Source organism: Mytilus trossulus, chromosome 8 (genome assembly GCF_036588685.1).
Source record: "Mytilus trossulus isolate FHL-02 chromosome 8, PNRI_Mtr1.1.1.hap1, whole genome shotgun sequence".
In the NCBI taxonomy this organism is placed as follows: domain Eukaryota; kingdom Metazoa; phylum Mollusca; class Bivalvia; order Mytilida; family Mytilidae; genus Mytilus; species Mytilus trossulus.
In genome coordinates this window covers 52132008-52159384 of record NC_086380.1, presented here as the reverse complement: position 1 = coordinate 52159384, position 27377 = coordinate 52132008, and the positions used below count along the sequence as shown (strand labels likewise).

General features: G+C 32.9%; 2 protein-coding genes across 6 annotated transcripts in view; one reads left to right on the top strand and one right to left on the bottom strand.

Moving 5' to 3' along the window:
* Positions 1–707, bottom strand: part of LOC134681126 (squamous cell carcinoma antigen recognized by T-cells 3-like) — a 33458-nt gene extending 32751 nt beyond the window's left edge. For all 5 annotated transcript variants that reach the window (XM_063540566.1, XM_063540568.1, XM_063540567.1 and 2 more), the window contains exon 1: positions 499–707. In XM_063540566.1, coding sequence (XP_063396636.1) covers positions 499–660 — 162 coding nt within the window. In that variant the 5' untranslated portion in view covers positions 661–707. The remainder of the gene's footprint in view (positions 1–498) is intronic.
* A 3762-nt stretch (positions 708–4469) lies between these two features.
* On the top strand, positions 4470–24139 carry LOC134681125 (peroxisomal acyl-coenzyme A oxidase 3-like). Its single transcript, XM_063540564.1, has 13 exons — positions 4470–4820; positions 8509–8814; positions 9248–9337; positions 10536–10768; positions 11096–11192; positions 11916–12098; positions 16426–16669; positions 17258–17380; positions 18089–18199; positions 19214–19368; positions 19742–19889; positions 22232–22386; positions 23260–24139. The coding sequence occupies exons 1-13, from the start codon at positions 4584–4586 to the stop codon at positions 23371–23373; spliced, it is 2196 nt and encodes a 731-aa protein (XP_063396634.1). The 5' UTR covers positions 4470–4583; the 3' UTR covers positions 23374–24139.
* The last annotated feature ends 3238 nt before the right edge of the window (positions 24140–27377 follow it).

Genomic DNA, 27377 nt, shown 5'->3' with positions numbered 1-27377 from the left:
ATCCAAACAAAATAAAAATTCCCCCACTTCAAATGGAATCGTATTATGTTTTATCCTTTCTTTTGGATATTTCTGGAAATATTTTACATCAATAAGCACAAAAAAGGTAGAACTTTGTAACTACGTAAAAATTTCTAACCGGCAATTAAAATTTCTTGACAAAATTAGGTGTCAAAGTTCCCCCAAATATTTACTCTCAAACTCCAGACGTAAAAAATGGCTTCAGCGTTATGACATTGTAGGAAGGCCTCCCAGAAAAAAAAAATAGCCTTGCCAGACGTCATAATTATTTAGACTTACATGTTGTATGCTGTCAATAGTTTCACCACACAGATTCTTGGTTCGACCAGCGCAGATTTCGAAGTAGCGATATAATGTATCAGTTATGGGGGTATATTGTGCGAGTTTGGACCTCTATCAATACCAATAGTAAAGTCTAATAAAGATCAGTAGAGTAAGTCTTCAGTTTTTGCTATAAAACATGTAAAAGTAAATGACCTGTTTCTGAAGTTCTGCAACCTGTCTCTCCGATTCCTCATTTTCGCTGTCCGAGTCATTGGAATCTGAATCTTTCTCGCATTCCATTTCTACATCGGCCTTTTCTTCGTCGTCACTATCTTGCATTTCTTTATTATTTTCGTTTGCAGTAGAGTCCTCCATTGCGTTTAAAATTCGAACAAAGGGAGGTAATTGTGGAAAATGCTATAACCAAAGAAGCAGATATGGTATCGGGTCCTTTGTTCGTTTGTACTCTTTCACGTTTACGTTATTTGTATGCAAATATTTTTTTATCGAAAAGAAAATGAATTCGTGACAAAAAAATGATTGATTAATATTTTTTTTGGCAAGGAAACTGGAAATCTAATTAGAATTGGAGTCGAACACACCTGCCACGTGCGGGACATAAACGTATAGACCTCGGTCTGACCAGAGACATATCCAGAGACATATGTCTCTGGTGACAGGTCTGACTGATAGGAATTATAATATTATATGAAGTCTACATAGGCGGATCCAGGGTGGGCAGGGGGCGGATCCAGCAATTCAAAAAATGGGGGTTCCCAACCCAGGACAAAAAAGGGGTGTTCCAACTGTATGTCCCCATTAAAATGCATTGATCGGCCAAAAAAAGGGGGTTCCAACCCCCCGGACCCCACCCCTGGATTCGCCAATGGTGGGGTCCACATTAGGATCTTAGAGGTCTAAAATTAAATTTTGTTTGATTTCATCGAAAATTGAATTATTGAAATCCTTGGCTAAATCTAACTGTTTATAGATTTTTGATTTTTTTTTGGACACATTTTTGAAAGGGTTAATATATATATATACTAGTACAGTGATAATGGACGTCATACTAAACTCCGTATTATACACAAGAAACTAAAATCATAAAACTCATATAAGACTAACAAAGGCCAGAGGCTCCTGACTTGGGATAGGCGCAAAATTGCGGCGGGTTAACATGTTTGTGAGATCTCAATCCTCCCCATATATCTCTAGCCAATGTAGAAAAGTAAACGCATAAGGCAGCAACCATTTGATTTTCTGGGGAGGGGGGGGGCTATGGGTTTTTTTTCTGTGCAAACTTTTTTTTTTCGCCTTTGGCGAAGAACAATCTATTTTTTTTAGCGGCAAACCGAAAACAATTTTTTTCTTTCAATTTTAGCATTACATATACTGGCAGCTGAGGGTGAAACAAACAATTTTTTTTTCTCAGGGTCCAAAACAAATTATTTTTTTCCAAAACCTGGAAACAAACTTTTTTTTCCAAAAAAAAACGTGCATAGCCCCCCCCCCCCCCCGAAAATCAAATGGTTGCTGCCTAACAATACGCACATTAAAATTCAGTTCAAGAGAAGTCCGAGTCCGATGTCAGAAGATTTAACAAAAGAAAATAAATGAAATGATCTATTTCTTTTCTTAAGGTGTAATACAAGTGGCGGATCTAGAAATTTTCATAAGTGGGGGGGGGGGGGGGGGGGGAGGGGGCACTGGCTGCCTAAGAGGAGAATTATATTACGTCACATCCGGTTGCATAAAAAAAGGATTAGAAACAAATATTCCCTCTAATTTAACAGTTGTAGGAAATTTATTCTATATCTAAATTTCATTGCAGTAACAAGTTGTTGTGGCATAGACATATTTCTTTAGTGTTTCAAAGCACCATTATTTTTTTTGTACGATCTAGCTACTGTGGATTCAGTTTATTTTCGTGTGTATCTGTTTTAGTGGATGGAGGAAAACTTGCATTTTCGTGAGTATTTGATTTCATGGAATTGCCAATCTCTACATACAAAGCATATAGAAAATTTGTTATTCGTGGTTCACACACATGTACTATCGAAACCCACGAAAATTGGTATCCCACGAATAATAATGTTTCCACAGTACCAGCAATTCATTGGCTTGCCTGTATCATCCGCAAAACAATGGAATACTAATTTTGTGGGGAGGTATTTTGTAAAACTTTATTATTCAAACTGTGCAAGAGCTGGATAGCTCCATATCTGTATGCAGAAGTCTTGTGGTTTTTCATTTTGAGGGTCAAATACCAGGGTGTTTTTATAACATACATTTGGTAGTTTTTATGTGTTATAATTTGGGTATTTTAATTCATTGCAAGGTAAACATGTTCTTTAGACAATGCTAACATCAGTGGTCTAGCTTGTGTTAGCGTGTTCACTCGAGTTGGAACCCTGGCATGTCAAAACTGGTATTTGCTGCTTCTCTTCTTGTGGATTGCAAAAAGCAGGGTTCATATATTCATATAGCCAGTTCTCTTAGAATATGAAAATGCTTCAAGCTGAATGCAATTATGCTCTCAAAATATGCAAATGCTTCAAGCTTAAATCACAATGCTTCAAGCTGAAACCACAATGCTTCAAGCTGAAACAAATGCTTCAATCTGTAACCCATTGATTCAAGCTGAAACCAATACTAAAAGCTGAAACCACAATGGTTCAAGCTGAAACCAATGCTTCAAGCTGAAACCAATGCTTCAAGTTGAAACCACAATGCTTCAAGCTGAAACTAATGCTTCAAGCTGAAACCAATGCTTCAAGCTGAAACCAATGCTTCAAGCTGACACCACAATGCTTCAAGCTGAAACAAATGCGTCAAGCGTAAACCACAATGCTTCAGGCTGAAACCACAATGGTTCAAGCTGAAACCACAATGATTCAAGCTGAAACCAATGATTCAAGCTGAAACCAATACTTCAAGCTGAAACCACAATGCTTCAAGCTGAAACTATGCTTCAAGCAGAAACCAATGCTTCAAGCTGAAACCAATGCTTCAAGCTGAAACAAATACTTCAAGCAGAAACCATAATGCTTCAAGCTGAAAATAATGCTTCAAGCTGAAACTAATGCTTCAAGCTGAAACCAATGCTTCAAGCTGAAACCAATGCTTCAAGCTGAAACCAATGCTTCAAGCTGAAACAAATACTTCAAGCTGAAACCAATGCTTCAAGCTTAAACCAATATGTCAAGCTGAAACAAATGCTTCAAGTTTAAACCAAAATGCTTCAAGCTGAAACCAATGCTTCAAGTTTAAACCAATGCTTCAAGCTGAAACAAATGCTTCAAGCTTAAACCAAAATGCTTCAAGCTGAAAATAATGCTTCAAGCTGAAACCAATGCTTCAAGCTTAAACCAATGCGTCAAGCTGAAACAAATGCTTCAGGCTTAAACCAAAATGCTTCAAGCTGAAACTAATGCTTCAAGCTGAAACCAATGCTTCAAGCTTAAACCAATGCTTCAAGCTGAAACAAATGCTTCAAGCTGAAACCAAAATGCTTCAAGCTGAAACAAATGCTTCAAGCTGAATCCACAATGCTTCAAGCTGAAGCCAATACTCCTAAAGTGTGCTAGTGTGTCAACTACAGCCAATGCTTTTAAAATATCATTATACCAATTAACACAAATACAAAACAAATATTTTTATTGGCACAAACATAATTTCCGCCAATGGTTCAATAATAGTAAAATATGTCAGCATTTGAACCAAGGATTTGTATAGTTAGTCTAACTATACAAATCCTTGTTCGAACTAACAGATCGATTGTTTGATTGTTGCTTACATTTTCCATTGGCAAATATTTGAAGTTTTCATACTGTATATTCAGCGTCACAATTGTAGTATAGATACCACTGTTGTGCTTTTCTATGCACATTCATCGTCATTGACTAAGTACTACCTTTTTTGTTGGTTTATTTGAAACTGGTGTTTGATTATTGATAGGGTTGACAAATTGATTTAACTGAAATTAAAAAATATTTTTTTTTTTTATAATTTGTTTAATTTTATATAAAAAAAATGATGTAGTATATTTAGAAGATACAAATTAAATAAAAAAATTATCTACCACTTTTATAACGACAGGTCGAAGTTTTGATTGATTGGTTCTTTAACAGAGTTTTGTTTCGAGTTCAGAATTAGGATATTTCTTTTAGCAAATTTTTTGTTGTTCAATACGGAATGTCTCAGGATTTTTCATAACCACAATCCAAATCTGAACTTTGGACAGTTTATGCAAGACGACGACTATATTCTGCGGCTGTTCTCAGAATATTTTGTACAATATGAGCAGGAAATCTGTATCCTTGAGGCAGACTTCGAACCAACAAACAAATTTACCCCTGGATCCTGCAGTCGTAGTCCCAGGGACTGAATCGGAAGCAATGGAACAAAATCTGTATGATTTAGAAATACTCAAACAAGCAAAACAAGGTCCATTGGATGCCTACAGGAAAAAGTCATCATTTGACTGGAGGAATATGAAGATTTATATGGATGGAGAGGAGATTTTAAGATTTAAGGTGAATATTCCTATTTGATGTAGGTCTACTTATTTTTTTTATTGCTAATCAATAAATCATGCTAATGATACTAATGTGCTTGGCATTTCCTAGTCCCAAATAATTATGCCAATTTGTATGGCTTTTATATATAAAAAAATATCATTTCTCCAAGGAAGGTGTCACATCAAATATAGCCTTTCTATACGGCATAATTATTTGGACTTGCTGTCTGAGTACTAGTCCAAATAATTATGACGTCTGGAAAGGCTATTTTATTTTTTTTCTGGGACGCCTTCCTACGACGTAGGAAGGCGTCCCAGAAAAAAATTAAAATAGCCTTTCCAGACGTCATAATTATTTGGACTATCTGAGTACCTGATACCTTTTCTTATACATCATTGTACATAATGGCCTCGGGAAATACTAATCTTCCTGACATAAATTTATGTACAAAATATGTATGGTCTCAGGCTTGATGAAAGCATGCTATAGTAACACATGTACCATGTATACTGTATGAATGCATATAGAGAGCTGCTTTTGTGAGTCCAGTGGAACTAATAATTTTCGGCTCTCCCTTGACACTACATGTATTTGCGAGTATGGTTTAGAGGAAATGATGATAGTCCGTCAGAGGGATAATAAATAATAAATGGTGACTCGTGTTAAGATCTTAACATGAGTCTGTCATTATCTCTTGCATGTTGAAGACATCCTTGTAGATTTCGAAAAAGAGCAGGCTAATGCCGCTACAAGGCAGCACTCACTCCCGCAAAGTGGAAAGGGATGAATATAAGTTGCAAAACTTGTTTCACAATCTACTATAAATAAATATGTTTAAATCATGTAAACTAAACTAATAAGTTCCGGGTTTGTGAGATTTGTTCCTTACTTGGTGAACATGTTGAAATAAGTTCTGGATTTGTGGGATTTGTTCCTAACTTCCTCACCTGGTGAAATAAGTTCCTTGTCTGTGAAATATGTTCCACTGGTCAAACAAGTTATCTTATATACTGAGCACTTGTCATCAGCAAGTTTAAAGTCATTATAAGAATTATGTATTATATTGATGAACCAGGAAAGAGAAGTATAAAAAATGATTATTAAAGTCATTTGGAAAAAAAAGTATTATAGTTGAAAATGAACATTCATATTAATTTGAAAAGGACAAAGTGACTGATCAATTATATTAAAAGAAATAAAGAAACAAAAGAAACACTCTTTTGAAACTGTGCCATGACCTTAGCTAAGTAAATATATATGATTAGAACACCCAGGCCATGACAGATCAACAGGCAACTAGGAGGTCAAATACCACATAAACAATTAAATTTGGTCTGACGGAACAGATGTCACGCTGGAACAATTTTTTTGTTACACTATCACTCAATACCAAATAAATAAACATATTGGCCATGTATGAAATTTTGCTCAGATTTTACTAAGGAATTGCATCAAATTATATATATATCAGATCTTCCTAAAATGTGGTCTCTGACTTTATGTTAGCATTTTATAAGATCTGTTCTCTGATGAGTTGTGACAGTCATTGCTTATCAGCTTCTTATTTACTGAAAATATGTGTTATATATGCTTATACACATTGTTTAACTTTGTTCACATTTTTAGCTGTTTGCATTAATGCATTATTTGACTTATAAAAAAGAAGATGTGGTATGATTGCCAATGAAACAAGTTGTCACAACTATCCACAAAAGACCAAAATGACACAAACATTAACAACTAGAGGTCACTGTACGGCCTTCAACAATGAGCAAAGCCCATTCTGCATAGTCAGCTATAAAAAGCCCCGATAAAACAATTCTAACGAGAAAACTAACGGCCTTATTTATGTAAAAAAATGAACGAAAAACAAATATGTAACACATAAACAAATGACAACCACTGAATTACAGGCTCCTGACTTAGGACAAGCACATACTTAATCAGCCTTTGAAAATATCATCTCAAATTAATATATGAATGGTTAATTACATTTTATGACTTTTATCTGAAAAACTATGTAAGCTCTTAGACAAAACTAAATTGTAATAATTATCATCTGATCTAATTCAACCAGGAAATATATCAGTAACATTGGATATTAATCTTTTGCTTATATTCAATTACTGTTCTTGAAATATCGGTATTCCTGCTTTTAACCAATTTCAAATTTTTTGGTTATCATCTTTAAAACTTTTATAGAAAATTAGAAAGAGAGACAATTTACATTATAAATACATGTTCAGGGTTTCCGCTGGCGGTCGCCATTTTCGCAATTTGCGAAAAAATAATAATTGTGGCGATTAAAATTCGTCATTGGCGAAAGAATTTGGCGAAAGAAATATATAAAACGATTTATTTTCAGCCATCTTGTTTATCTACTTTTTACGGGTTTCTCTGACTTTACCGATCAGACTCGGAATTCACCTTGAACTCGTTAAGATTTTGACAGAAAATCAATAATCAGCTGATTGTATTCAAAGCTATCGACATCAAATGACTAATTAATAAAGGTGTTGATTGTATGATATTACAAAATGAAATTATGGTTAAATGGCTTCTGTCACATGTCACAAAAGGGATTTATTAACAACTTTGCAACGCACGTGTTTGAAGCAAAATTTTTACGCTTCTTCTCCTTCTTTTAATTATAGTCCAGAAAAGAAAATTGTTGTTATGACGAAAAATATTCAAAGCAAGAAAGGTCTCTGATTTAAAACTTTATCATTTAACTTTCATATAGATCATTGATTTGAGTGGGTACTTTAAAGTCGTTTCAGTTACACACATGTTTCAAGCATAAAGTTTTACTTATTTACGATGGTCTAGAAAAGAAAACTGTCGTTATGAAATCTATCCAAAAGGTTGGCATGAGAGTAACTCTTCAATGCAATGACTACACCTTACACGAGGGATCAATTCCAATTGATAAGATGCTTCATTTTGTTGTAAAAAACAATTCTTATTTGGGCGGTGAGGGAAGGGGGGGTGTGCTGGAAAAAAAAGGAAAATTTTATAAGAAATATATATTTGTGTTACTTGGCGAAAAAAATAATAAAGTGGCGAAAAATATATTGTTTTGGCGAAAGAGGTGGCGAAAAAAATAATTGACCCAGGGGAAACCCTGCATGTTACCAGAACAAAAAAGTGTGTGAAGTCCTCAGTTAACATATTATAGGAGTTATTGCCCTTGCCCAGTAGAGATTATTTTATCTTTTTTTTTGCAAACACTGTAAAGAACAAAAATGTTCAGCCAAATAACATTTACCAAAAAGTTATCATGGCATTTATGGTCAATTTACCTCTTATTGAATTATTGACAATGATTTTTGTTGGCACACAAAGTCCATATGGCCACTGACTCCTTAATTTTTATCCATTATTTATCATTTGTATTTTGTGTTTTTGCTGAAACTATAATCATGATAATCCTGATAATACATGTAATAGAAAGACATGATCGAAGAACATTCAAACGCTAAAATGTTGTTGTTTTTTACAATCAATGAAGTCTGCCCAATAATAGCTAATTAAACTTTGACTAATTAATTTATAAAAATACTTGACTGAAAAAAGTAGAATTTTTGTTATCATTGAATATACCTTTTTCAATTCAAATTTTGATACAAAAGCCTTCAGGTTCACAATTTTAGGTTCTGGTACATGTAATATAAGGTACTAAAAATCTGATGTTTACTTTCAGAATAAAATATGGACTACTTTGGAAAAAGACCCAATATTTTCTCAATCCATGATAACTGAGTCATTAGAGGAACAGAGAAGAAAGACATTTTTACGAGTGAAAAGATTATTTGAATATGACTTACTCAATGATGATGAAATATTCAGTAACCCATTAAAACACAAGATTTTCACTGACTCCCTTGGGATGTATGACTGGTCAGTGATGGCTAAGTTTCAGTTAAATGTGGAATTCACTGGAGGAAATATTGCAGCCTCAGGGACAGCTAGACATGCTGATATTGCTCAGAAATTCAAAACATTTGAGGTAAGTCCTACTTACTTCCATAAATATAAGTCTATATACTATAATTGTTGTATTTGTCGCCATCCTTGCTTTTAATACGACAGCAAAATAAATTTTAAACATTTTACATCAGAAAAGTTGGTACTCAATCATTGTCAATGGGAAATTTTGCTTTTGCTGATATTTTGACCTATTTATTGACCTTTATTCTTATATATGATGTGCAGGAAGATACTATTTTTGTGTCCTTTAAAGACATGGGTGGTCTTTAGATAGGAACCTCTTAGGGCTTTCAATTAAAAAAAAGTTTGTTTCAGTAATCTATGGAAAACAGTTTCATGATATTGCCATTTTTGAATTTTGTTAGGAAACTTCTGCTTGAATGATTGTAAGTATGCTTGTCAAGAACAGATGCTTAGTAATATTTATAAAATATATCTGATTTGTTTTTCAGTATTTTGGTTGTTTCTCTCTGACAGAGCTTAGTCATGGAAGTAACACAAAGGCTATGAGGACCACAGCTACTTACGATCCAAAAACTCAGGTAAAAACAAACATGCACTAAAAGAAACTTCGAAAAGAACAATAAGATTGCTTGACTGTTGTTTACTTAATTAACATCAGTGAAACCTGTCTTAATTAAACCTTTATAAATAAGAATCTTGCAAAAGCAAAGCTTTATTGAACCAGAGACCAGTCTATAAGTATGGACAATATATATAAAAAAATCGCCATCACTCTTTTACATGTATCTAGCTTATTTTTCACTAGCTCCATGATGATGTGTTGATTGTTACAATTTCTTAAATTCGGCACAAAATCCCGGAAGTTAAGTAACAGTCAAGGTTTTCACTCACCAAAATCTAGAAATAGAATATTTTACAGCTTCGTAATAAATATATAAAAAGCTTACACAGAGCACTAAGTTAAGTTTATATGCATGCATTGGTTTGTTAGTATGTTAAACATTATAATCACCAGGAGTCGATTTCACAAAAAAACTTATGACTGAGATTTCAAGATCATAAGTCATGAACAATTCAGGATACTTCAGATCAATCTTAATCGTAAGTTCTTTTGTGAAATTGACTCAAGAAACTTAAATGGTTTAATTTAAGATTTAAATTATTTAATTAGCAAAACAGTGAAATTTATATTTTACACCTCAGTAATCACACTGGTTCAAACTAGATTTTCATTAGTATAAACTCTTGCATTTAATTTACTCACTATATTATTTCGCTCTTTTTATTGGATATAAACTTTTCCTTTGTTGTTAATTGTTTATTTATACTATTGCAAAGTGTTTTCTTTACATTTTGAATTTGATATTACGTTTATAAAAAATTAGGTTATATATCTATGTTTATGTATTTTCATTTGTGTATTTAATTATTTATGATATATTGTATTTTGTAATATATTGAAAAAATATTTATATCAGGCAATACAAATTATACCTATTGACTTCCTTTTATTTCACCCACTTGATAATTATAGTACAGACCATATCACTTTTCAGAATTTGCAACCCTTGACTCAAGATTCTGAGGCACTTGAACTATTGACGTCATACAACAATTGCTTTTGTGTAATAACTTCAGACATTTTCTCTTTTGTTGTCAAATTATACAGTAGCTTCTGGGATAAAAGTATATTCACAAGTTTATAAATTTATTTAATAATAAATCAAGATGAAAGTAGACACCACAATTAATATATATGTGCTCTTTTATTTTCAGGAATTTAAATTAAACACACCAGATTTTGAGGCAACAAAGATTTGGTCGGGTAACTTGGGTAAGAATGCTACACATGCTTTGACGTATGCCCAGTTATATACTCCTGACGGCAAGTGTCATGGCCTCCATTCCTTTGTTGTACCCGTCAGAGACCCAGAAACACTTCGTAGTTACCCAGGAGTAGTTGTCGGGGACCAGGGTGAAAAGTTAGGACTGAATGGTTTAGATAATGGGTAAGATTTACATGTTAATACTACAGTATTAAAATATTTAGAGAAAACTAACTTATTTATATATGGCCAAATCATGTGTTTTCTTACCTGATATGAATATGTACTATGCATGCATTTTCAATAATAATTGTGACATCGCAATGCATACTTAAAAGCAATAAAACCCATTTGACGAGGATACATGTAATTCAGTGTTGAAGTATAGTTACACAGCTCATTTATAATGTTTACATTTAAATGCTAATTTGTATCTATAGTAAAATCTTTTATTCTAACAATACACATATTTGAAATAGTTACATTAACAATGTAATTTTTTTCTTTCAGTTTTATGCATTTTAACAATTACCGAATTCCCAGAGAGTATTTATTGAACAGAACAGGTGATGTATTAGAAAATGGGACTTATGTAACTCCATATAAGGTAAGAAATACATAAGAATTTGATAATGTTAGAAGTCATTACTTCCCTTCTGGACTGAATTTATTATAGTCTCTTGGTCAGATGTCAAGTATGAATACATCAGAAGGAGATGTTTTGTCTAATTTCAGAATTTTTTGGTTTCTGGTGTTTTTTGTTAAAATAAATCCCAACTTGTTTAGAATCTTGGTTTATATTCATTCAGAGGTCATACTTTGTGATACAGTGAAAAAGCTTCCATGCAGGGATGATGTTTGTATTTATGGGTCACTGTCTCATTAACATTTATTTGGTATTCATTAGCAGTGTGACAAACACTAATTTTGATTATTGAGAAGCTTAATATTTCCCTCTTTAACAATAAAACTTTCGGCTAATTTTTACAGAGTTATCTCCCTGTAATGTTTTGTACCACCTTAAATTTAGATTATTGGTATTTGTTTAAAAAATTAAAGATGATACAGTGAAAATAAAGTCCAAGGTATAAACAAAATTACCAAATTAATGTGAGTTCTGAAAACCAATGTGTGCATTTATTATTGAAAATCCTTGATCTCCGGCAAAATTTTGAAAAATTTAATTAAATGAGATTGCAAATACTTTATGAAGGAAATTCACTTCGGACAGCAATTTTGAACCACATAATGCTTCATTTATATATTAACACACTAGTAAAAACTTCAGAATAATTTTGAATTTACAGTTGTATGTTACTATTTATTATAGGATCCAAACAAAAGATTTGGTGCTTCGCTGGGAGCTCTGTCTGGTGGTAGAGTAGGTATTACAGGGATGTGTACATGTAATCTGAAGCTGTGTATGCCTATAGCTATACGGTACTCTGCTGCTAGAAGACAATTTGGACCTCCAGGCAAGGAAGAAATGCCTGTCCTTGAATATCAACTTCAGGTAAGGATGTATAGAAATGTGTACTTGTTTTCAGTCAAGTCTAATTTGCAGATATGATTTTTAAAAGGAACAACAATTTTCAGTACGACAAGCCAATCAATTGGTATTTTTTGTTTCATCTCTGTCTTGACCAGTAATGTACCTTTACCTAGGTGTTGTATAGTATTGCCAGTGTCTCCCAAGCATGGTAGTTGAATAGTTTCTGAGATGTAGACTTTGAGTTTTAGTTTCATAGTAAGATCTTCTGTTATGAACTAATGTTGCGCACCTTCATCACCTGGCGTCGATACCTATGCGATCAGACCAAACAGATGCAACTGCTGTTTTTAATAAGGTTGAATGTGCCTTATGCAATTTTTGAAGAATTTTTGTGTCCTCTTTTGTTTTTCTCTCTTTACCATTCACAATCTTAACATTTAAGGATTGTGATGATTTACTTGAATGCTCATGTTCATGTTAGTCATTTTCGCTATGATTTGTGTTTTGATCAGATTCATGTAAGTTCCACTTTAGACATAATTACTTCTGTTATCAACCATTGATTCATAGCATATGCTCATATTATGTTTTCTTTTGCAAATGACGGCATACATGTCTAGGGTTACAGTCATTGACTAGTTGAGTACCGAGACAATTAAAGTAAAGATTACTGCCTTCCATGATATTCATTTGTCCTTTACGTCTTTGCTCCGTGTACAGTTTGCTGGTGCGTTGATTTTTTACAGTATATACATGGTCTCGCTGTTTGAACATGCTGGTTTCTGTTTACATAATTGACTTTTCTTAGCGTATATGATTCTTTTTTCGTAAGATTCATGTGTTTCTATAAGAAACTTACATGTAAGCATGGTTGAATGGCTTTGTTGGATACCTTAATCCTGACCTGCTTCGATAATATTGATCTCATTATAAATAGATTTGCATATATCTGATAGAGTCCAAGTACTTGATTCATGTTATTGTGCTAGATGTTGCCTTACTTCTCCAGGAAGCTTGCTCACAATTATTGAGACTAGTAATGTGCCGTAATTGTCTTGCGATTGGCCTAACGCTTCTAACCTGCGTAAGGACGCCTCTTAACCGTCATAAAAGACGTGTAAACTAACTAAATCATTAATTGTGGGTGTATTGTCTAGCAATGCTTTCATGTGTGCTTGTATAATCTTACTTGATTGTATGTATCTTTCTTTTAATATGTTAACTGCCTCCTTATAATTAGCATTTGTCAATGCGAAACCATCAATAGTATGCGATGCTTCACCTTTAAGTAGTGATTTTAAATAATTGAATTTCTCAATGTCTGGTAGACTTGGATCTTTATGTACTGTGGAGTCCCAGAAAGATTGCCATTCAAGAATGTTTCTATTGAAATTTGGCAAAGTTAATTTCGGAAGGCGGTGTGTTTGATTGCTGAACATTGACAGTGATGATGAGATAAAATTCTGTTCCTGATTTGCAATACATGAAGTTGGAATGAAAGGTGGTGCTTCATAATTTAATGTTTGATATGACGAAGTAGACTGCTGATTTTAATGATTATTCTAATTGTCTAAACTCTGCATGAATATATGCAAGTGTTTAAGTTTAATTTCTAAATCTAAAGTATCTGTATTAAGAATTCCTTCTTCAATATCCTCTGTTTAGATTGCACTTATAATTTGTTGATTTAAATCTTCCAAAAGTTTTTTATTTTGTTCCACACTTTCGAATGTTGCTGAAAAAATCTACTCTAGCTAACTGCTTTGTTTTTAAAATCGTCAATTTTCCATTATTGTCTTGTGACTTTCCTAATCAATTTTTCAGCTTATTCAAATCCTGGTCACGGCACCAAAATGTCAGGAATACATGAATTAAGTACGAAAACATTTCATGTTCTAATATGTGTAATCAATGTATAGAAATCCAGGTATACAAGTGACACATCACAAAGTCTTTACCTTAAAATATAAGAAATAAGTGACGTTCCTGCGTTGTGTTCGCGATGTATTTACAACAAGGGTAGCATAAATCAAATGAGCTCTCCATGTGAGGGTAGCATACTTAAAATGAGCTCTCCATGTGAGCGCAGCATACATCAAATGCGCTTTCCATGTGAGGGTAGCATACTTTAAAAGAGCTCTCCATGTGAGGGTAGCATACTTCAAATTAGGTTTCCATGTGATGGTAGCATACTTTAATTGAGCTTGCCATGTGAGTTTAACATACCGTATAGCGGGTTATTTTCGCGGGTGTAAAATTTCGCGATTTTCATTGAATAAGGTATACGAAAATTTTTGGCGGTTATTATTTTGGCGGATTCAACATTTTCAACATTACCTTTGCATGTACACTTTTAAATTGGCGGAATTTATTTTGGCGATTTTGTTCTATCCGCGAAAATAAGCGAAAATTTACACCCCGCGAAAATAACCCGCTATACGGTACTTCAAATGAGCTCTCCATGTGATGGTAGCATACTTCAAATGAGATCTCCATGTGAGGGTAGCATAAGTCAAATGAGCTCTCCATGTGAGGGTAGCATACTTTTTACTAACCAATGTATAACATGACATTATTCTCAGTCGTTACTTATTATGTATCAAACAGTCATTCAGGCTGGATCACAGCAATTCTTTAAAACATACAGGCTCAATTACAGCAATCCTTTAAAACATACAGGCTCAATCACAGCAATCCATTAAAACATACTGGCTGGATCACAGCAATCCTTTAAAACATACAGGCTCAATCACAGCAATCCATTAAATTTTACAAATATACACCAATCTACAAAACAAGAAATACAACTTTAATAAAGCATTATAAAAAGCATTATAGACCATTTCTCGCCACATAAGACCATATACTGTTTTGTTGATGAAGTGGGGGATTGATACAGGCAAGGAAGTTATTTAGTACAGAGTATGCTACTCAGTGTAAGGCAGAACTTTGAATAATAACATTATTATGAAACAATTTTTATGAAACAACAAGCACTAGAAACAAGAGCCCAAATTATACTATATTGTGGATTCATATATTTTCATGGGTACTTATTTTCGAGGATTGAGAAAAATTTGCATGTTCCTGGATATTTGATTGTGTGGTTTTGCCAAATTATACATACAAGCTTAAGGAAAATTCATTATTCGTTGGACATTTGAATTTGTGGTTCACCTGTACCCACCAAATCCACAAAAATTAGTATCCAACGAATATAAATGAATCCACAGTACATAGTATTTATAAAGAAGTTGCGGTATGATGCCAATAAGACAATTCTCCACAAGAGACTAAATGACACCAAAATTAAAAACTATAGGTCAGCCATCAAAAATGAGCAAAGCCCATACCTGTTTTAAACAGAGAATTTCACCTGCTATGTTATATTGTTTATTATTAAACAGAATAATTTTTTGCGGCTACATATGTATTATATTATTTCAGCAATGGAGACTCTTGCCATTTCTTGCGGCAACATATGTATTATATTATTTCAGCAATGGAGACTGTTGCCATTTCTTGCGGCTACATATGTATTATATTATTTCAGCAATGGAGACTCTTGCCATTTCTTGCCGCTACATATGTATTATATTATTTCAGCAATGGAGACTCTTGCCATTTCTTGCGACTACATATGTATTATATTATTTCAGCAATGGAGACTCTTGCCATTTCTTGCGGCTACATATGTATTATATTTTTTCAGCAATGGAGACTTTTGCCATTTCTTACAGCTACATATGTATTATATTATTTCAGCAATGGAGACTCTTGCCATTTCTTGCGGCTACATATGTATTATATTATTTCAGCAATGGAGACTTTTGCCATTTCTTGCGACTACATATGTATTATATTATTTCAGCAATGGAGACTCTTGCCATTTCTTTCGGCTACATATGTATTATATTATTTCAGCAATGGAGACTCTTGCCATTTCTTGCAGCTACATATGTGTTATATTATTTCAGCAATGGAGACTGTTGCCATTTCTTGCTGCTACATATGTGTTATATTATTTCAGCAATGGAGACTCTTGCCATTTCTTGCGGCTACATATGTATTATATTATTTCAGCAATGGAGACTCTTGCCATTTCTTGCGGCTACATATGTATTATATTATTTCAGCAATGGAGACTGTTGCCATTTCTTGTGGCTACATATGTATTATATTATTTCAGCAATGGAGACTGTTGCCATTTCTTGCGGCTACATATGTATTATATTATTTCAGCAATGGAGACTCTTGCCATTTCTTGCGGCTACATATGTATTATATTATTTCAGCAATGGAGACTCTTGCCATTTCTTGCAGCTACATATGTATTATATTATTTCAGCAATGGAGACTTTTGCCATTTCTTGCGGCTACATATGTATTAGAACATTGGTCAGACTCTTTCTTCATGGACTTTGTGGGTGTGAGAATAGGCCTTATGTTGGGCAACAATTCAGAAGAACAGGCAGAGTTGGGCAAGGAAATTCATGCTTTGTCTTGCGCCAGTAAACCATTTGCCAGTTGGATTGCCAGAGACGCTGTTCAAGAATGTCGGGAGGCATGTGGAGGTCATGGCTACTTTTATGGTAAGAGAATTTTTATGACGTTTTATGGTAAGAGAGTTTTTAAGGATATTTTTATGGTAAGAGAGTTTTTATGAATTTTTTTTTAATGTTTTCTTAGTTTTGTCTTTGTGGTAAGATAGTTTTTATAACTAGTTTTATGGTAAGAGACTTTTTATGAATATTTTGATGTTTTCTTAGTTTAATGAATATTTATATTCAAAGTTATATTCAATACATATTTTTGTTGTAAGTTAGTTTTAAATGTATATTATTTTTGGTAAGATAGTTTTTATAATTATTTTTGTGATTAATATAATTCAAAGAAAAATAGACAACACCACTGTTAAAAGAAAAATATTGATATGGAAAAAATAAATGATATAAAAAACTGAAGATTGGGACACACAAATGACAGCTGAAACAGAGTTGCCTGCAGGTGCTACAGTAGGACATAAGCGGATCCACCACGGGGAGGGGAATCACTGAAGCATGACTGGAGCCCCCCTTAGAAAATGTAAATACAATTACTTTAAAACTTAACCAAACATGATTCTCTTTAATCTCACTAAACTCCATATCTTCATTATTATTAATAATTACATTTTTCAGTAAACCGACTTGGTGCTATACGTAATGATAATGATACTAACTGCACGTACGAGGGTGATAACAATGTGATATTACAACAGACCAGTAACTACCTGTTAGCTAACCTGGAACAAGTCAGGAGTGGTAAGTTTCGCTTACCTGGTAAAAATGGTCAGGGGGGCTGTATGTATTTGGCATAATTGCATCAGAAATTTTCATCTTTTACAAAGTTTTGTCTGTTTGCATCAAGCAGTAAGCTTTCTGAAACAGTATATCCAAAATAGTTGCTATATTGATAATTATTCACCTTTTACAAATCATTCCTGCCATTAAATCTAATAGCTTTTTCTAGGAAAAAATAAAAACATATATAAAACTGAACAAAGTCCTGAATAGCTTGTATGGAATTTGGTAATACAGTGAAACCTGTTAAAACCGAACCTCTTCGGGTCTTAATATTTTGCTCGTTTTTGGCTGATGTTCTGTTTTATCAGGTTCACAACGCATACAATTTGATATGACGGTGCTTAATAACATGTTTGGTTTATACATGTTTTTCGGTTTAGCCAGGTTTCACTGTATGAAAAATATGAATCATAGCAAACTTATCAAATATGGATCTTTTCTTAGATGAATACATAAAAGAATTAGAAAATCATGAAATAAATCGTCTTAACATAGATATAGCTAGATGAAAGATATGTCTAACATTTGACTAGATGAAAATCTCAAAATACTGCAAAGCCAAATATAAATTGATAAATACTAGTTTTAGACATGAAATTCAATAAAAAGATTTTATCCATAATGTTGAATAATGATCCACCATTAAGATAACATATTTGTTTTCAGGTAAAAAGGTGTCAAGTCCATTGGGAAGTATTAACTTTTTAAATGATCTTGATAGCTTGCTGAAAACTAAATTCCAAGTCAGAAGTGTAGAAGAATGTATTAGACCTGAAGGTTAGTAACACACACACAAACACACATTCAAACATACATTCCAAATGAGAAGTGTAAAATATTAAGATAAGATGTGGTATGATTGCCAATGAGACAACTATCTACCAAAGTTCAAATGAAGTGGATTTAAGGAATCATAGGCAAAGGTACTGCCTTCAACAACGAGAAAAAAAATACTGTATAGTCAGCTATAAGACTGTATCAAACCTGAAGATTAGGAAAAAAGCACACACACACATATATTCCATTTGAAAAATGTGAAAAGCTATTAGACCTGAAGCCAAGTTATATACACATACCCATGCACACACATACATTCCAAGTGAGAAGTGTGGATGACTGTATCAGAAATGAAGGCAAGTTGCTCACACATACCCACACACACACATACATTCAAAGCAATAAGTGTGGAAGGCTGTTAGACCTGCAGGAAAGTTACACACATAACATACCCACACACATACATTCAAAGTGTTGAGGACTGTATTAAATTTGATGGTAGCACACACACACATGTACATGCATTTATGATATTTGCTACTGGATATTAAACAATCAACCTGGTTATTGTATTCGACCTTAAATCAGGTACCCAACACTTTAACTAAAATTAATTTGGCTCGTTTAATTTTCTTAAAATTTTGACAAAGTATTTACTTTAACCCTTTGACAAAAATATAAAAAAGTTTGACAAACACTAGTTTTGATCAATGAGAAGCTTAATATTCCCTTAACAACACAATGTGAATACAACGTTTAGCTGATATTACAGAGTTATCTCCCTGTAGTGTTAGGTACCACGTTAAATCAGGTCATTAGTTTGGCAATCAAACAACATCTTCTTTATTTCATAGCAATTTACTAATCAATCTAGACAGAAAGTGAATGAATTTGATAGAGACAATAACATACTCGAAGCAGAATAAACAAGGTACAAGTTATATTATACTTATCTGCATACATATTAAAAACTAGTAATGATGTGGGTGTTAAATTATAACATGTGTTTTTCAGTTTCACTGGAAGCCTACAGATGGTTAGTTGTAAGATTGTTAGTAGATAGTGACGCCAGACTTAAACAACAACTGGACAAAGGAATGGATGGCTTCTCTGCCAGGAATGACAGCCAGGTGTATTACTGCAGAACTCTAGCCATAGCTTTTATTGAGGTATCTTACAGCTATAGTTATATTGTTTCACACGAGTTGATGATAGCTGATGAATGGATAGATATATACTAAACATTCTGCTGAAGCATAACATGCATTTTAAGTTTCTTAGCTAATGCTTTTATTGAGGTAGGACTCATTTTCCAGTGTTGGCAGCATTAACAAATGTTGAGAGTCAAGCATATTTTGATTCTAACAGTTTATTTTAAGAAGGGATCAAAATTTGATGGAAATTAAGTTATACAAAACACACACTTAAAAAAACAAATGCAAAGGAACACTTATTGCTATTCCTCATCTCAAAGTAATATTGATGCTATAGAATGCATCTTCTTAAATACAAATTTCTTCAATATTTGTTTTAAAATTTCAGATGACCGTTTTAGAGAGATTTTATAAAGTTTTACAGGAAGGGAAGAATGGAGAAGATGTCCCGTCAGAACTACGACCTGTATTAACTAGAATATGTTCTCTGTTTGGTTTGTGGAGACTGGAACAACATCTAACAACTTTATACCAAGGTATATACATGTAGCAACATAGAATTTAATTTGCTCGATGCTAAGTTAAAGGAGTAAGTTCGGTAAGTGCCATATTTGGCCCCAATTATAAAGTTCATGGTTACAAGACAATAATTATTTTAAGTTGCCTTAAAGAAATGTGAGAAAGTTAAACAGAACTGTTTTTGTCAGAGTTTAATTCTAACATCCCAAAAAATTGACAAAATCAGCTGGATTTCAACCAAGTAAAGGACCAGGAAACATAGAGTGCAGGTGTCGACAAGCTTAATATTCAAATTAGACATGTTGAATGTCTTCACAAACATTGTTTTAAAATATCTTTGTTGTTGACGTATGCGCTCTATGTTACCTGTCAAATAATCTTTGGAAATTTACCCATTTTCTTTGACTTTTTCGTGAAAAATCAATATGAGTACAACTTGTGACGTCATAATGAAACACAGAAATGTAAAATTTTCAACAGATTGGCTTATATCCTATCTATCTAGTCAATGTATAAGCTATAATTTATCGTGATATTGGTCAATGAATCCGAATTTGAAATTTCCGCTAGAAAAAGGGGCCATTTGAGGACCTTATCAAACATACTCCTTTAATACTGTTAATTCAGAAATTATTGCATGGTTTTTATTAATGGAAATATTGCAGCTGTATGAGTGGTGCAATAATAAGAACTTGCATTCTGATAACTGAAACATAGACCTGTATGCAGATTTTTTTATGAAATCGCATTCTTGAAAAATCCAATTCTAAATGCATGCAATAATATCTGAATTTACAGTAGGTCTGACAACTTTATACCAAGATAAACATGTTAAAAAATGCATAAGGTCTTATGGACCTAGAAAACATCTAACAACTTTATACAAAGATAAATTGACAGAATGCTATGTTAAATTCAATAGGTTAATGGACCTAGAATAAATCTGACAACTTTATAACATTGAATTTATTTGCTGGATGATGAATTGAATTAAGTAGGTCTGAGGGATCTAAGTCTGACAACTTTAGGTTATGGTATATTTACAATGAAATGTATCTGCCAACTTACAACAAAAATCATGGGTGATTTAAAGCACAAGAGATTGTACTGTAAATTCAGAAATTATTGCGTGCATTTATTATTGCGATTTTGTCATTTGAGACTTAATTGCGATTTTAATTTTTATGATTTTGAAAACAATCCTGTTAAATTCATGTAAAATATTTTAAAATGCGAGTTTAAATTATTGAGTTTACAACTCAGTTGCATTTTTCGCAATAATAAAACCCTCGCATTAATATCTGAATTTACAGTAATAAATCTCTTCTGCATGTCATGTCAAGTGTTAATTAGTCAATTTTTAAAAGTACTATGAATAGATATAAAAACATAGGTATGAGTGACAATGAGACAACACTCCATCCAAGTTACAATTTGTAAAAGTAAACAACTATAGGTCAAAGTATGGCCTTCAACACAGAGCCTGGATCCACATCAAACAGCAAGATATAAAGATCCCCAAAAATGACTAGTGTAAAACCATTCCATCAGGAAAACCAATGGTCTAATCTATATAAAAAATATAAATGAAAACACTTATGAACCACACCAACAAACGACAACTACTGAACATCAGGTAAATGCCTAACTACTGAAGAGGGGGGGTAGGAGGGGTCCTGATCCCGAAATCCCGGGCTTAAAAACACGAAATCCCGAGGTCCCGAATTTAAATAAAGTTAAATCCCCGATCCCAAATTTTGAAAAAATGAATTTTCGGATCCCAAAGAAGTTAATCCCGAAATCCCGAGCTTAAAAACACACGATCCCGGAGTCCCGATAAAGGTCCTATCCCCCCTCACTGAACATCAGGTAAATGCCTGTTTTGAAATTTTTCGTATTTAGGAGATTACTGTATTAAATGTTAAGCTCAAACGGCATAAATTGGTGATTTGATGGTCGCTAATTAAGTTTACAGGTGACCATTAGAGGAGCCAGCCAGTAAACTGGGATTTGCGACCTTTAAATCACCAATTAAGTTGTAGGAGCTTAAAATTCAATATTGTTATCTCCATTCTTATGAAACTGACAAAACAACATTAAATCATACATTTGAAATATATCATATGACGTCTGCGCTTATGCATATTTTACATAGCATCAGTTGTGAATTGATGCCATGAAAATTTATGTTGTTGCCAATCAAAACAAACATAACTTAAACAAACCATGTTGCATTAGAATGGATGATTTCAAGAATCAGGTCAACATCTCTAATAGGTTAATCCCCATTAAATGTGAAACTTAGCATGTCGAGATATTAGGGAGGCCATTGTATATTCATTAATTTTTTATTCCGTAGGAGGTTACATCACTGGAAGTAATCCACCTCAGATTATCAGGGAGGCCATTTTACGTTTGTGTACAGAAATGAAAGATGATGCTGTGTCCCTGGCTGATGCTGTAGCGCCAACAGATTTCATATTGAATTCACCAATAGGACAATCTGATGGAGAGGTTAGTATCATTGGGGTCAATTGTCTATGGTCATTTTGATTTTTGCATGGAACATTTTTTTTTTGCATGATGACAGCACATTGAATGTTAACTGACAGGAACTTATATACATAAAAATTTGTAAGGGTTCCACAGAACCCAGTGTCTCGCCTACTTTTGCTGTAAATCACAGGCTCAACCAAAATGAGGAAAAAATCAATAAAAATATTCCTCTTGATACTATCTTATGATTGTAAGAAGCTTCTTTCCAAGTTTAGTAAAAATCTAGGATAGTTAATGAGTCTAATAAATGTTCAGAAAACTTTAACTACAGAGTGAATATTTGTGGAAGCCCCCACCGCTGCCGCCGACGACGACAGAATTTAGGATCGCTTAGTCTCGCTTTTTCGACTATAGTCGAAGGCTGGACAAAAATGTGAGATGAAAGATACCAAAGGGACATTCAAACTCATTTCTCAAAAATAAACTGACAATGCTATCGCTCATGAAAGTACTGAGTAATAAATCTTTAGTAGGTTATATTTGTTACAGTATGATTAATCTGTAGGGCATTAGAATTAGATTTATAGAATGTCTAAGAGTAAGGGTTCAGAATATATCATGACTTAACTTTATTCGTATGATGTGCATTTTATAATTCAGTGACCTGTATATCATATAGAATCATCCATGATTGTCCTGCAAACTCACGTCTCTGGCTGCAGTCACTGGATAGTTTACAATCAAATTTTAAGACTAGTATTGAGCTAGAGGTTTCGTTATAAAAGATACGAAGAGGCTCCCAACAAAACTTTTTGATATATGAACATAAGATGTTTATTGGTATACCTAATTTTTGTGTTATATAAAAATTTATTTATTTGTGTATTTCAGATTTACAAAAACTTATATAATGCAATGATTAACACACCAAACTGTTTTGAAAGACCTGATTGGTGGCAGGAATTTGTCAACAAGCCTGTGATTGGATGTAAAGCCAAACTGTAAATTCTGGATAGACTTATTGGTGGCAGAACTTTGTGAAGTTATCTGTGATTGGTAAAAATTCAGACCTGAATCAAAACTGCCAGAAAAGATCTAAAGCAACTGTGATTTCTTGTTCATATGACAATGTACTAAACTTTACATTTTTTGAGAAAAAATAATGATTATCTAGATTTTTGGAAAGTAAAAGGGAATGACGCTTTCCTTCTGTCTGATCATTTGTTAATTCATCTTGTTAGTTCATATGCCCCTTATTAAATTAGGACACCATTCAAAATTATGCTTTTCTAAGGGGAGATAATTTAATTATACAGCAGTACAAAGCAAAATAATGCTAGTCTGGAATTTCAAGGAGAGATAATTGAGTACTATACCATGAAATATAAAGAGGTAATTCAATTCATTTGTTTTATTTGTTATATCACATTGACCTTGGAAGCACAACTCATTCCAATCAATGAAAATTTGCTCAATTTCATTTAATTGCTGTTTTTGTTAAAAGTTTTTAATAAGTTTAATTGTACATTGACATTTTACCTCATTTATAGATTGCATTGACTATTGTTTGTTTTTAATTGTATTTTATTCAAATAAAAGTATGGTACGGACATGTTTGTATAAAACCTTACACATAGTTTTAAGAGTAGGACTATATACGCATATATATATATTTCTGTAAAATATCATGATAAAAAATGAACGAAAGGAATTTTATATTCAAATTATACCACACTATTTGAAAAAAAGTTCTTGTGTAAATTGATCTAATTTTCTTACGTTTATTTATTGTTGAAAATTGTATGATGGTCTTTTGATGGTTGTTTTTGTTGTTATTATGAAATTGCTGTCTATTTTACATATACTGCATATTTTCATGCATTCATATCGTAAAATTAAGTTTATTTTTAATAAACTGCTGTCTTTTGTTTGTCATATATTGTATATATTTTCGTTTGCCATAGCATATATATGCTTCTTGCAAATAAAGTATTCATTCATTCATTCATTCATTTTAAATGACTGTAGAATTAAAATTATGAATTGTCAGATAATATTTATTTGATCATTTAATACTGTGTATTGTATTGTATTGTTTATTTGATCATATGATTATGTATTGTTTATCCTAAGCTGTATAATAAGGTTTTATTACCAATGATTGTTATTTTGGTTGAATGAATGAATGATTCTAAGGTATCAGCATTTCTTAGTAGGAACCATGTCTACAAGGGTATTTAGTAAATTTAGACTACCAGTACTGTAAATATGGAAATTTTTGCCTAATGGTTTATTTTGCTTATCTCACAAAATTTATCCCATGGCAAATAGTTTGTAGAATGTAACGATTTCAATGTGAATTGCCAACTTATTATTAAAGCAAGAATTTAATCTCCAGGCAAAAAGTTTAAGTATAGAAATTGCAAAATAAACATGTATAAAGTAGTTCTATTCAAAATTTATATAAAACATTGAAATTCCAATTATAGTTATATATATACCTACAGCACATTCCAGTCCAGCATCAAGTTAATTTGTATGTTGGTAGTGATGTTGATTGTTGTCTGCAATGTTAGTTTGAAATTATTACAAAAATTTGCAAAAGAAGATTCTGATGGGTTTCAAAAAGAAAGGTTCTAGTCTACTTTTGTAGAATTTTATGTGAAAAAAACCCATTCTAAATCCCTTCCTCCTTGATATGCCAATGAAAAAGACTGTTATACAGATAATTACATGGTATGTTATTTTACAGGGTGTATTTACAGTTATGTAAAGAGTACAATTGTATTCTGGAGGAAATAAAGGCATTTCATTTTATTAGATTTCAATTAGAATGACAGAGTTGTTGAAATCTTTTTTTTCTTGAAAAATATTTGCTTCTTCACTATTATGTCTATTAACAAATTCAAAAAAGCAGGCTAGCTAAGGTAATCTATGACTGGGATAAGAAAACCCTTAGTATTTCGAATAATTAATACTTTTGAACAGTATATTTATAAAAAGGACCATATACTTGATAGTCATGCTATCACTCATTTGAAAATTTTGGTGCTCAAAACATTTATACCCTCATTTTTCCAAGAACTCTGGAATGCATACAATGATTATTTAAGAAATAACTATATTTGTATGTTCACACTTGCCAGTGTCAGTCATTTTACCATTCAGAATTAATAACAATAAACAATGATGATAAAATGAAATTTGAAATATTGTTGTTGTTATTTTTGTTCTTTCGTGACAAAAGGATGAAAAGTAGAGGGAAAAAATGAATGAATAATCACATTTTTTGGACATCAAATTAAAATTCAAGATCAACTAAAAGCAAAACATTTGATACCAATATAGAACAATAACAAGTTGATTTTTAATTCCACTAATGGGTATGAAAATTGTGTCAAGGTCAGATGAACACTATCAGACAGACATGTACCCCTTGCATTTATTCCTTACACAAAATATACTGGAACTGTTGCTTAAAGTATCTGAAAAAAAGACAACACTATGAAACCCAGGTCAAGGTAAGATGAACCCTGCCAGACAGACATGTTCACCCTATCATTACTCCATTCACCAATTTAGTACAAATATACTAGAACTTTTACTTAAATGGTATCCCATGGATACCCCTCCCCCCCCCCCCCCCCCCCTATTGGAATTTTTGAAAGTGCAATTTAAAACAAAACAAATGGAGATGGTGCCCCTGCTAGCATTTTTAACCGGATGTTTGTAACAAAATGTCTGTTATTGATTTGGGGATGTATGGCGGCGGGCGGCAATCAAATGTTGTCTGTCAATAACTAATGAACCGTTCAACCAAAGCTTTTAAAATTTTAATATGTTGTTACTGACAACTAAATGGAGGTCAAGTTCAATAATGGCGTTTTTGACTTTTACCATTCAGGAGTTATGGTTCTTGAAAGTTTGAAAAATGGAGTTTCCAGTCGTGTCCGTGCATTAACATATGAACAAAAATGTCAGTTATTGATTTGGGGATGTACGGCAGGCAGTCGGTCGGGCGGCAATCAAATGTTGTCTGTGCATTAACTCATGAACCGTTCAACCAAAGCTTTTAAATTTTAATATGTTGTTACTGACAACTAAATGAAGGTCAATTTCTATAATGGCGATTTTGGCTTTTACTGTTCAGGAGTTATGGTTCTTGAAAGAATGAAAAATGGAGTTTCCAGTCGTGTCTGTGCATTTACTCATGAACTGTTCTACAAAAGCTTACCAAATTTGTATATGTTGTTTCTGAAGACAAAATGGAGGTCAAGTTCAATAATGACGATTATGACTTTTACGGTTCAGGAGTTATGGTTCTTGAAAGATTGAAAAATGGAGTTTCCAGTCGTGTCCGTGCATCCGTAGATACTATCTTATTATCATAAACAAGCTTCTGTCCAAGTTTGGTAGAAATCCAGTATAGTTTAAAAAAGTTATTAAAATTTCAAAAACTTGAACCACAGAGTGAATATTTGTGGCGCTGAAGAACGACGACGGAATGTATGATCGCTTAGTCTCGCTTTTTCTACTAAAGTCAAAGGCTCGACAAAAATGAAGCAATTTTTCCATTTGTAGAGGGGCATAACTAGAACAGCAAAAGCGACTCCACCAAAATTCAAACTTGATCTCTGTTTTGTGGTAATAAGCAATGTATTTAAGTTTCATAACATTTGGTTGAGGCAAACAAAAGTAAGAAAATGGAAACAAAAAATTTAGCATTTTTTCATTTGTAGTTGGCACAACTCTTTAACGGTAAAAGTGATGTCAAATTCAAACTTGATCTGTGTTTTGTGGTAATGAGCATTCCCTTTGAGTTTCATAACATTTGGTTGAGGCAAACTAAAGTTAGAGAAAAGAAACCCATTTTAAGATGTATGGACATACAGACATATTAGACCGACAAGGGTAAATATTGATGGCACCTCTGCTACAGCAGGGGCATAAAAATGAATTTTTCCAAGGTTTGGGATTACAAAAACAGGAACTATCAAATAAATAACATT